This window comes from Nymphaea colorata, chromosome 5 (genome assembly GCF_008831285.2).
Source record: "Nymphaea colorata isolate Beijing-Zhang1983 chromosome 5, ASM883128v2, whole genome shotgun sequence".
NCBI classification, from domain to species: domain Eukaryota; kingdom Viridiplantae; phylum Streptophyta; class Magnoliopsida; order Nymphaeales; family Nymphaeaceae; genus Nymphaea; species Nymphaea colorata.
In genome coordinates this window covers 24,189,444-24,201,972 of record NC_045142.1, presented here as the reverse complement: position 1 = coordinate 24,201,972, position 12,529 = coordinate 24,189,444, and the positions used below count along the sequence as shown (strand labels likewise).

The 12,529-nt window shown below is 40.4% G+C and overlaps 1 protein-coding gene across 1 annotated transcript; it reads left to right on the top strand.

The window, feature by feature from the left end:
• The first annotated feature begins 8,042 nt into the window (after positions 1 to 8,042).
• LOC116255270 (geraniol synthase, chloroplastic-like) lies at positions 8,043 to 9,902 on the top strand. Its single transcript, XM_050078096.1, has 6 exons — positions 8,043 to 8,249; positions 8,332 to 8,602; positions 8,723 to 8,789; positions 9,282 to 9,500; positions 9,605 to 9,740; positions 9,849 to 9,902. Exons 1-6 carry the CDS (start codon positions 8,043 to 8,045, stop codon positions 9,900 to 9,902), a joined length of 954 nt encoding a protein of 317 aa, XP_049934053.1.
• The last annotated feature ends 2,627 nt before the right edge of the window (positions 9,903 to 12,529 follow it).

Genomic DNA, 12,529 nt, shown 5'->3' with positions numbered 1-12,529 from the left:
CACAAAGAAAAAAACATCAACTATTCATAGTTTACGCAAACATCAAATTTTAAGAGTTTGAACCTTACTGAAATCGTCTAACCATTAAAGACACCCAATTTACACGGGCCAGCTTCTGATGCATATCGAAAGTGTAAAGAGTGAATGCATTCTATTTATATGCAAAGAAAAGAAAGTAACAAATAATTATGGCTATGCAAATACTATACATATTTTAATGCATTCTATTTATATAGAAAAGAAAAAAGCATCAAACATTCATAGTTTACGCAAACATCAAATTTTAAGAGTGTGAACTCTATTGAAATTGTCTAACCATTATACACATGCAATGTACACATGTCGGCTTCTAATACATATCGAAAGTGTAAAAAGTGAATACATTTTATTTGTATGCAAAAAAAAAAAGTACCAAATAATTCTAGCTAATGCAAATACCGTACATATTTAAATGCATTCTATTTATATACAAAGAAAAAAACATCAAACATTCATAGTTTACGCAAACATCAAATTTTAAGACTTTGAACCCTAATGAAATTGTCTAACCATTATATATATATACAATGTACACGTGTTGGCTTCTAATGCATATCGAAAGTGTAAAGAGTGAATGCATTATATTTGTATGCAAAGAAAAGAAACTACCAAATAATTATGGCTTATGCAAATATCATGCATATTTTTATGCATTCTATTTATATACAAAGAAAAAAAACATCAAACATTCATAGTTTACGCAAACATCAAATTTTAAGAGTTTGAACCCTATTGAAATTGTCTAACCATTATAGACATACAAAATACACGTGTCGGCTTCTAATGAATATCGAAAGTGTAAAGGGTGAATGCATTCTATTTGTATGCAAGGAAAAAAAAGTACCAAATAATTATGGCTAATGTAAATACCATACATATTTTAATGCATTCTATTTATATACAAAGAAAAAAAACATCAAACATTCATAGTTTACGCAAAAATCAAATTTTAAGAGCTTGAACTCGACTGAAATTGTCTAACCATCATAGACACGCAATGTACACGTGTCGGCTTCTAATGCATATCGTGAGTGTAAAGAGTGAATATATTCTATTTATAATAAGGAAAAGAGAGTACCAAACATCTATGGCTAATGCAAATACCATACATATTTTGATGCATTCTATTTATATACAAAGAAAAAAACATTAAACATTCATAGTTTACGCAAACATCAAATTTTAAAAGTTTGAACCCTACTGAAATTTTCTAACCATTATACAGACGCAATGTACACGTGTCAGCTTCTAATGCATATCGAAAGTGTAAAGAGTAAATGGATTTTATTTATATGCAAAGGAAAGAAAGTAACAAATAATTATGGCTAATGCAAATACCATACATATTTTAATGCATTATATTTATATACAAAGAAAAAAGCATCAAACATTCATAGTTTACGCAAACATCAAATTTTAAGAGTTTGAACCATACTAAAATTGTCGAACCATTATAAACACGCAATGTACATGTGTCGGCTTCTACTGCATATCGAAAGTGTAAAGAGTGAATGCATTCTATTTATATGCAAATAAAAGAAAGTACCAAATAATTATGGCTTATGTAAATACCGTATATATTTTAATGCATTCTATTTATATACAAAGAAAAAAGCATCAAACATTCATAGTTTACGCAAACAACAAATTTTAAGAGTTTGAACCCTACTGAAATTTTTTAACCATTATACACATGCAATGTATACGTGTCGGCTTCTAATGCATATCGAACGCGTAAAGAGTAAATGGATTCTATTTATATGCAAAGAAAAGAAAGTAACAAATAATTATGGCTAATGCAAATACCATACATATTTTAATGCATTCTATATATATACAAAGAAAAAAACATCAAAAATTCATAGTTTATGCAAACATCTAATTTTAATAGTTTGAACCCTACTGAAATTATCGAATCATTATAGACACGCAATGTATACGTGTCGGCTTCTAATCCATATCGAAAGTGTAAAGAGTGGATACATTCTATTTATATGCAAAGAAAAGAAAGTACCAAATAATTATGGCTTATGCAAATATCATGCATATTTTTATGCATTCTATTTATATACAAAGAAAAAAACATCAAACTTTCATAGTTTATGCAAACATCGAATTTTAAGAGTTTGAACCCTATTAAAATTGTCTAACCATTATGGACATGCATTGTACGCGTGTCTGCTTTTAATGCATATTGAAAATGTAAAGAGTAAATGCATTTTATTTATATGCAAAGAAAAGAAAGTACTAAATAATTATGGCTAATGCAAATACCATACATATTTTATTTCATTCTATTTATATATTAAGAAAAAAACACAGATTTATAGTTTACGCAAAGTTCAAATTTTAAGAGTTTGAACCTTACTGAAATTGTCTAACCATTATAGACGCGCATTGTACACGTGCCAGCTTCTAATGCATATCGAAAGTGTAAAGAGTGAATGCATTCTATTTATATACAAAGAAAATAAAGTACCTGTTAAAATAGATGTAATGGGGAACCGGGTCCATTTCTGGACCCGGTCCCATGGGGCACGGGTACCGAGGCCGGCTCGGTACCCTAGGCGGCATTCTTCTCTCCCTCCTATATAATCTTCACTTAAGTGTAATTGTGTGATTAAGTGAATATAATTTTCTCTCTCCTAGGGTTGCGGTGTGCACCTAGGTCAGAGCTTCCCGTGGTTTTTTCCTCTTTCTGAGGTTTTTCCACGTATATCGTGTGTTCCTCTCTTCTTCTTTCGTGTGTTGCATGTTTCTACATGGTATCAGAGCCGTGAGATCGTTCGGCTTCGTCTCGTATTTTCGTAGTCGCCCTTGCACCGCAGCCGCCTGTGCCGTTAGGGTTTCCCGCGCCGCCACCATTGGGATCTTCTGCGCCGCCGCCGTCAGACGATCCAGCGCCGCCGCCTGTTGCCGCTTGTGACTTCCGCTGCCGTGGGTGTCTCCTTTTCCGCCGTCGGTCAATCCAGCGCCATCCCATCTTTCCGCTGCCGTGGGTGTCCAGCGCCGTCACGCCTCTGCGTCGCCGCCGTCGGGCGATCCAGCACCGTCGCCGACACCTAAGGTTCCGTGTGGTGCTGGTGTTTCAGCCGCCGCCGTGCTGTTTTGTTGCTGCCTGGGGTTGTGTCTGACTTGACTACTTGTGATGGCAGAAGAGCTTGCACCTAAAAGTGATATGGCCTTTGACGCGGGCAGCGTTCCCAAGAGCGAGATCTTGCCGGTTCAGGTCACACCCATTCGTCTGACTAAAGACAATTATCTTTCTTGGTCTGCTACTCTCGAGATTGGGATAACGAGCCGTGGTCGTCTTTCCAATATCACAGGCGACAAACCGGCGCCCAGCAAAACTGATCCTCAATGGGCGACGTGGGTGTTGGAAGACAGTCAGGTTAAGGTATGGATCATCAGCTCTGTGTCTGCTGATATTCAGCCTCTTATTCTGCGAAAGCCGACTTCGTTTGATATGTGGACTGTGCTTGCAAGGATGTATGGTCGCAAGAAAAGGGTTCTGCGTACGTATCAGATTAAACGCAGTATTTATTCTCTGAAACAGGGTGACCTGTCTGTTGCCTCCTTCTATGCAGCCCTGAAAACTAAGTGGGAGGAACTTGATTATCATGTGAATGATAACTGGGACTGTGGTTCTGATCATGCTCGGTACTGGGAAAAGGAATGGATGGACCGGACGTTCCTCTTCCTTGGAGGCTTGCGTGATGAGTTTGAATCCATTCGGAGTCAAATTCTCAACTGTGATGAGATTCCTGGAATAGAAGATGTTTATGCCAGAGTGGAATCAGAGGAACAAAGGCGTCAAGTGATGCAAATTGACCCCAGTCACGGGACTGGTCCCTCGGCCTTTGTTAGCCGTTCTTCTGTGTCTGGACCACGCCCTGTTAGGCGATGTACACATTGTCACAAATCAGGACATTCTGTTGACTTTTGTTGGGATCTTCACCCTGAGAAGAGACTTGTTCGTGGTCGCCCTCCGTCTAGTCGGCGAGGTCCTCTTGTGCAGGACTCAACTCAGAGTGGTTCTTCAAGTGGTGAAAAATCGAGGCTTTCCCCTGATCAAATCAAGGAACTACAAGCTTACATCAGTCGCCTTTCTACTACGTTAGAGGACACATCTACGTCTGATGGAGCTAAATTAGCTCAGGCTCTTGTTGCTACAAGTGATCAAGGTAATTCCTCTCCTGGTGATTGGATTGTTGACAGTGGGGCTACTCATCATATGACCGGGGACCCTAAGATGTTTCAAGAATACAAGTTGACTTCTGGGCAGCAGCGTGTTTCTATGGCTGATGGTTCTTCTATTTCTGTGGCTGGAAAAGGGAGTTTCTCATTACTGAACAAATATTGTCTTCATAATGCCCTGCATGTTCCTAATATTCCCGTGAATTTGTTATCTGTCAGCAGTATTACCAAAGAGCTAAACTGTAATCTAATATTCTCTGCTGATCGTTGTTTACTGCAGGACTTGGGGACGGGGCAGAAGATTGGGATTGGTTCGGCTATTGATGGTCTCTACAGAATGCCAGTACAGGTTGCCTCTGCTTTGATTTCAGCCACCAGTGGACAGTTATCTGACGTGGAGGACAGATCCGCTATTATGCGTTGGCACGAGAGACTTGGTCATCTTCCTTTTCAGTTGATTAAACAATTGTTTCCTAAGATGTTTCGGTCTGTTTCTTTGGACACCTTCGCCTGTGAAGTGTGTCAGTTGTCTAAGCATGTTAGGGCCTCGTACCCTATTTCGTTCAATAAAACCAGCCGTCCTTTTGCTTTGGTTCACTCTGATGTTTGGGGTCCTTCGGGAGTGCCCACCGGTCGTGGTTTTCGTTATTTCGTGACTCTTATCGATGACTACTCTCGTTGTACGTTCGTGTACTTGTTGAAAGAACGTAGTGAGGTTCCCGGCATTGTCAAAAACTTCGTTGCATTTGTTGAAACTCAATTCCAAACCCCTGTTCAGACCCTTCGTACTGACAATGCTCGAGAGTATGCCTCCTTATCCCTTGATGACTTCTTGCGAAGCAAAGGTATTATACATGAAACATCCTGTAGCCACACACCTCCTCAGAATGGCGTGGCTGAAAGGAAGAACCGTCATTTGTTAAATGTCACCCGAGCCCTTATGTTTCAACGTCATGTCCCTAAGCGGTATTGGGGTGATGCACTTCTCACTAGTGCTCATCTCATTAATCGTATGCCTACTCGTGTGTTGAATGGTCATTCCCCTTATTCTGTTTTGTGGCCTAATCAGAGTCCCTGGCCTTTGACCCCTCGGGTGTTTGGGTGTGTTTGCTTTGTCCATGATCATAGTCCCACTCTCAAGAAACTTGATCCTCGGTCCATCAAAGCTGTCTTTTTGGGGTATTCCTCCACTCAGAAGGGATACAAGTGTGTTGACCCTAGCACTTCTAGAGTCTATGTCTCCAGGGATGTTACCTTTCATGAACACGAGGCCTACTTTCCTGCGAATCCTCTTCAGGGGGAGTGTTTAGGTGAGAGAGTGGACGAGTATTCTTCGCATCAGTTGATTCAGTTCACAGATTTCTTGGATTACACGGCTAGTTCTCCGAGTGTGAGTGTGGATGACACAGTCAGTGAGGACAGAGACAGTCAGATGGAAGGGGGCCCTGTGGAAGAACAGTCCCGTGATCATTTGTTTGGTCAGGTATACACCAGGAAGAAGAATGATGTGATGGAGGTTGTTGATGTTACCAATCCCGATCTTGTGAGCTCCCCGGATGATCCAAGTCCAATGAATGAAGATCTTCCCATAGCCCTACGCAAAGGCACCAGGTCATGTACTTCTCACCCTATTCAGAGATTTGTCTCGTATGCTAAACTCAGTAAAGACTACAAGTGCTTTATTACCTCTTTATCTAGGGCTGTTATTCCCAGGTCAGTGGAGGATGCCAGGGAGGATCCCAAGTGGCTACAGGCCATGACAGAGGAGATGGACGCCCTGGCAAAGAACAATACGTGGGAGGTTGTTGATATTCCTAATGGAACTCACTTAGTTGGTTCCAAGTGGGTGTTTACTGTGAAGTACAAACCTGATGGCACTGTAGAACACTATAAAGCTCGTCTTGTTGCAAAGGGGTTTAGCTAGAAATATGGGATTGACTATCTTGAAACGTTCGCTCCCGTTGCTAAACTAAAGACAGTAAGGGTCATCTTAGCTCTGGCAGTACAAAAGAAGTGGAGCATGGACCAACTTGATGTCAAGAACGCCTTCTTGAATGGGCACCTTGAGGAAGAAGTCTATATGAGCATGCCGCCTGGATATGCGCAGAAAGGAAAGTGTTGTTATCTCAAGAAAGCATTGTATGGCCTCAAGCAGTCCCCTAGAGCGTGGTTTGAAAGACTAAGGGTTGTGATGAAGACTAATGGATATAAACAGGGAAATGGTGATCACACCCTCTTCATCAAGCAGAGAAATGGTCTGGTGAGCCTCCTACTAGTATATGTTGATGATATGATTGTCACAGGTGATGACGAAGAAGAAAAAAGGAAGATGAAAGAAACGTTAGCTGCTGAATTTGACCTCAAAGATTTGGGTAAACTGAGGTATTTTTTGGGAATTGAGATTGCTAGATCTGAGACTGGTCTTGTTATGAGCCAAAGGAAATACACTTTGGACCTTCTAAAAGAGACAGGTAAATTGGGATGCAGGCCCTTTCTTACTCCAATGGAGTCTGGCACAAGGATAAGTATCAAAACTGGGACGATCTTGGATGATGAAGGAAAAGGGAGGTATCAGCGGCTGGTTGGTAAACTCATTTATCTCACCCTTACTCGCCCGGATATTACGTATGCTGTGGGTGTGTTAAGTCAGTTTATGCATGCCCCTACTGATTGTCATTGGAAAAGTGCTGAAAGAGTATTGGGATACTTAAAGAATGACCCAGGGAAAGGACTGCTCTATACTCGACAAAGTCAACTCAGTATTGAAGGATACTCTGACGCCGACTGGGCAGGTTGCACAGATACTAGAAGGTCTACCACAGGATACTGCATCTTTCTTGGAGGTAACCTGGTGGTATGGAGAAGTAAAAGACAAGAAGTTTGTTCCAGGTCCAGTGCTGAAGCTGAATACAGGGCGGTTGCCATGGGGGTTACAGAAATGTTATGGCTCAAAATTCTGTTAGCAGATATTGGGGTGAAAATGGAAGAGAAGATGAGGATGTATTGTGACAACAAGTCGGCTATTAACTTGGCAAACAATCCAGTCTTGCACGACAGAACCAAACATGTGGAGATCGATCGCCATTTCATACGGGAACACATAGATTCTAAGGAGTTGATCCTGCCCTACATGAAGTCTGAAGATCAAGTTGCTGATGTTTTAACTAAGTCTTTATGTACATCTCAATTTGAGAAAAATGTTAGCAAGCTTGGCATGTTTGACATGTATGCCAAGCTTGAGGGGGAGTGTTAAAATAGATGTAATGGGGAACCGGGTCCATTTCTGGACCCGGTCCCATGGGGCACGGGTACCGAGGCCGGCTCGGTACCCTAGGCGGCATTCTTCTCTCCCTCCTATATAATCTTCACTTAAGTGTAATTGTGTGATTAAGTGAATATAATTTTCTCTCTCCTAGGGTTGCGATGTGCACCTAGGTCAGAGCTTCCCGTGGTTTTTTCCTCTTTCTGAGGTTTTTCCACGTATATCGTGTGTTCCTCTCTTCTTCTTTCGTGTGTTGCATGTTTCTACAGTACCAAATAATTATGACTAATGCAAATACCATATATATTTTATTGCATTCTATTTATATACAAAGAAAAAACATCAAACATTCGTAGTTTACGCAAACATCAAATTTTAAGCGCTTGAACCCTATTGAAATTGTCTAACCATGATCGACACAGAATGTACACTCAAAATGCAACACTATATAAGATAGCAAACCAATCTTATGTTAAGTCATTCGAGAGACATTGAAAGCATTTGATAGCAAACACACGCTTCTGACAATATCATATTGGTTTTAATGGCTACTCATCTTGCCTCCCTTTCCACTCCTTTCGTTGCCTCCCCGAAGCTTGTTCCTAGTACTAAGGCTGGGTTCAAGCCATGGAAAACCACCCTAGTCAGATGTGAGCCTAGGGCTGAGGGGTCCGGTAGGTCTACTGCTCAAAGGAGGCCTTCAAGATACCAGTCAACATGGAACTATGACTTCATCCAGTCCATTACCCATGTAACATCTGTAATTTTCCATACTTCTGAGTTAACACTATTATTTTGTTTATTTGGTATTATGATGTGATCCTGATTCAAAGACATGGAAACGACGGCAGATCGAAACACAAAGGACCAGAGTTGAAGAATTGAGAAGAGAAGTCCGACAAATCATAACATCGACAGGTGAGCAAGTGGCTCAGTTGGAGCTCATCGATTCACTCGAACGATTAGGTGTAGCCTATCACTTTGAGAGTGAGATCAGGCGGTCGCTAGATGTCATATCCACGAGCACAAGAGGATTTGAGGACATGTACTCATCTTCACTTCGGTTCAGAACTCTGAGGCAATATGGCTACAATGTTTCTGCAGGTATATATATTGTGTGTTAATTCCAAAGTATTGACTCTATAATTAGTTCTTAATTTAGACTGTCTATTACAAATGTGTTAATTAATACGAACCATTAAAGTTTCTTTTTGCATTTCGTAGAGTGCTTTAGTAGGTTTAGGGACCAGTCTGGCCGGTTCTTTGAAAATCTTCGCAAGGATGTGAGAGGGTTGTTGAGCCTCTACAAAGCATCACAACTAGCCTCTGAAGGAGAAACTGTGTTGGAAGAAGCTTCGGCCTTCTCTTCAGAGCATCTTAGAGCAAAGATAAACCGCATGGACCAGAGGATGTCTCGACAGGTACAGCGTGCTCTGCAGGTTCTGCTCCATAGAAGGGTTCGCAGGGTCGAGGCGCGAGAGTATATTGAGACATTCGCGAGGACGAACCGCAGAAGCCAAGTGCTGCATGAATTTGCTAGGCTGGACTTCAATATGGTGCAACAATTCACCAAAGAGAACTCAAGGAGTTATTCTGGTACAATTCATTTTTGCACTTTTGCGTAAATAACTTGGTTAGTAGTTGATAATAATGCAGCAACTAATGCCCTTCTATGTATATATGTAGATCAGTAATGAATGTCTTGTATGTTACATTATTGCCGGTTTGCATCATTAGGTCTACTAATAATCAACCATGAGTCCTTTCTTTTGGGTGTTTGTAGGTGGTGGAGGGACTTGGGCTTGGGCGAGCACATTAGCTTTGCTAGAGATAGGCTGGTGGAGAGCTACTTTATGGCAGTGGGAAAGATGCATGAGTCACAGTTCTCACAGTACAGGATGCAACTCGCTAGGGTCTCCTATTTGATGGCCACTGTTGAGGACATCTTCGGTGAGCATCAGTCTGTTGAGGAACTCGAACGCTTTGTGCAAGTTGTTGAGAGGTAAATGATGATTATGGTTGGTATATTAGAGGGAGCAACTCTGTCTCTAGTTACTGCTTAACATAGTTAGGAGCCAATGACGGTTCTATGTTGTATATATGCAGGTGGGATCTTCAAGCAACAGAGCAACTGCCACAGTCATTGAGGGTCTTCTGTGCGGCTGTGTACAATACAACTAACCAAATTAGCTACACTGTTCTTAGGAGGCACGGCCATGATATTACCTCACACATGAGGAGAGTAGTACAACACTTTCTCTATCTAATCTCTCTTCTACTCTTCACATCATCAAATTAATATATTAGCTTCACTTTTCTAATTGACTTGCTCTCTTCTAGTCTTGGGTAGTGGGTGAGTGTGTGCAGAGCTTACTTGGTTGAGGCAATGTGGCACCGTGCCTGACAGACACCAAGGCTAGAGGAATATCTGAACAACATTCGAGCAACCATGACCGGCCCTATTCTCCTCCCTGCCTACTTCTTCCTCTCCTAAAATATTGAGGAACAAGCAATCCAGCAGCTGTAGTCTGACTCCAACATCATCAACTTGTCATCAATGATAGTTCGTCTTTCGGTTGACCTCCAGAGATACAGGGTTAGTTTTCTTTACTTTCTACTGGTTAACTAGTATTAGCTTCTTTAATTGAGAATATTCTTGTTCTATTTTTCTGTTTTGATTAGTTGATGATCTTCTCTTTATATGTTGAACACTTGATCTAAGGTTGGATTCGGGAGAGGCAATCTACCTAGGTCGGTCAAGATTTATATGAACTAGGCAAGGGTGGTGGAGGAGCAAGCACGTCAGCATATAAGGAACTTGCTAAGGGATGCATGGAGGAGGCTGAACAGGGAGCTGCTCTCAACTCAGCAGCAGCAGCAGCAAACTGTCTTCTCTTCTCTCGTTCCTTCATAAACGTGGCTCTCAATATTGCGAGGGTCTCCCAGTGTATGTACGACTATGAAGATGGCATCGGTGTCTTGGAGCATGAGTCCATGGATTGTGTCTACTCTCTCATTGTCGAGCCCATCTAGACTGCCTAAGCAAACCACCAGTCATTGTTTTCCACTCTATCAACCATGTTGGTGCCCATTTGCTGAACCCAACTTATAGTGCTATGTATCATCATGTAATAAATTGGGCACAATAATACATTAAATTTAGTTCTCTCTCTCTCTCTCTCTCTCTCTCTCTCTCTCTCTCTCTCTCTCTCTCTCTCTCTCTCTCTCTCTCTCTCTGAGTTACCCAAATGTAACCAAGAACATGCCCGTGATACACTATAGTTTTATGTTGGAATCAAATTGGGTAGTCTAAAAGTGTCTTCTCATGTAAGATCATTTAGATTCCAAACTTGCCCGAAGCCCGTAATGTCTACTTTTATCTTTGTATTTTTAATTGCAATTAATCGTACGTATTTCATATACTTTCTTTCAGTTTCTAACTATACAAGTTTTGCACGTAAAACCCGTATATACCATATGCCATCAGCCCTTTCTGACACCATCCTATAAGTATGAAAAATATAATAATGAAAATAGTAGGCGCCATATAATTTTACTTGCAAAAATACCATATTTTATTAGAAGATTTTTTAAATCAGCCAAAGAACATAGTGATTATTACATTGCAAATTACACCAGGAAAAAAATCCAACACACCTAGAAGGATACTCTGATAAATTAAAGAATTTCGTTTGCATAAATTACTAATTTCTTTCACCCTTTGATGAGATTCCACCCTTACATAGATTCGGATATAGGACTCAAAGTCTGCCTCGTACCATCATCCAGATCTGGATCTAGCATTGAAACTATACGCCCTTTTCTGGGCATAGCTTCCAATTGCCGATGGGAAAACTTGGATCCGCGCAACATTCACAAACCCAACCGTTAAAAACGGGATCTGATGCAAAATATTCACCAATACCAATCTGAATTTACAATTGGGAGCCGACACAATGCATCTTTCTCTCTCAGTATATAATATTTGAAGGAAAAAAGAGGTTTTCTTTCTCTACGGAGTGTCGGAAAAGCCAACGAAATATGAGAGAACGTTGAATATTTTATGAAAAGGTTAAACTTTCCAGGTGAATCGGAGGTTAACCTCTTGCCGTTTAAAAATAAATCCACATTTGCTCTCCTATATGCAAAGCCATGACATCTATCGGAATCGAATTAGAATTTAGTCACCTTATGATTTAAAATTAAAAAAAAACCCTTAAAAATTTAGTTAAAAATAAACAGGCTCTAATGTCAAAAAACTTTGTTTGATATATCTTTATAAGTATAGTGCCTTTTGTGAACTTTAGTTATATATAAGCTGCCCGACATGGCAACGTTAGGCAAAAATTTTGAAAAATTGTCGTTAAAAACACCATGAAATAAAAAGCATTAGCAACCATTTATGGTGTTTTTTGGCCGTATTTTATGTCACATTTAATCGACTTGTTTGCGTCGGTACGTTATATTTGATACATGGCATCAATCAATGTTTCGATGTCGGCTTTTTTTTTTTTTTTTTTTTCATTCACAACCAAGGTACCAATCCAAATAATTGTATTTATATGCAAAAAGTTTGGTTGGTGTTGACTGCAACTTTTGTGCATTTGACAAATGGGATTGCAACCAGATGCTTTCTTCAACTCCTATTTCATAACAGTTTGTTGTTAGGAAACAGAAATATATTTTCAAGTGAAGAAGGTGAAGGAGGGAGGAAGAAGGGAGGCGAGGGAGGAAGAAGGGAGGCGGAGGAAGAAGGGAGGCGTAAGGAAAAGGCGAGCGAGGGAGGCGCAGGAAGAAGGCGAGCGAGAGAGGAAGAAGGGGAGCGAGGGAGGCAGCGGTGGTAATGGTCAAAATAAAAAAGGAAAAATTTTTTCCGGCTCTCCGAACATATATTTCCGTTTCCAGCTCCAACGATCAAAAGAATTTTTTCATGTTTGATAAACTGGAAAAATTTTAAAAATTTGAAATAAATTTGAGCGTACCAAATGTTACCTAATGGTATTATGAATTTAATTCGGTAGGAGAAAAAAA

What these genes read in the sequence shown, in the direction of transcription:
- LOC116255270 (XM_050078096.1), top strand. Translation starts at nt 8,043, where the DNA reads ATGGCTACTCATCTTGCCTCCCTTTCCACTCCTTTCGTTGCCTCCCCG. An exon ending in TCATCCAGTCCATTACCCAT is followed by an intron (nt 8,250 to 8,331) that starts GTAACATCTGTA and finishes CCTGATTCAAAG; the next exon opens with ACATGGAAACGACGGCAGAT. An exon ending in TTTGTGCAAGTTGTTGAGAG is followed by an intron (nt 9,501 to 9,604) that starts GTAAATGATGAT and finishes GTATATATGCAG; the next exon opens with GTGGGATCTTCAAGCAACAG.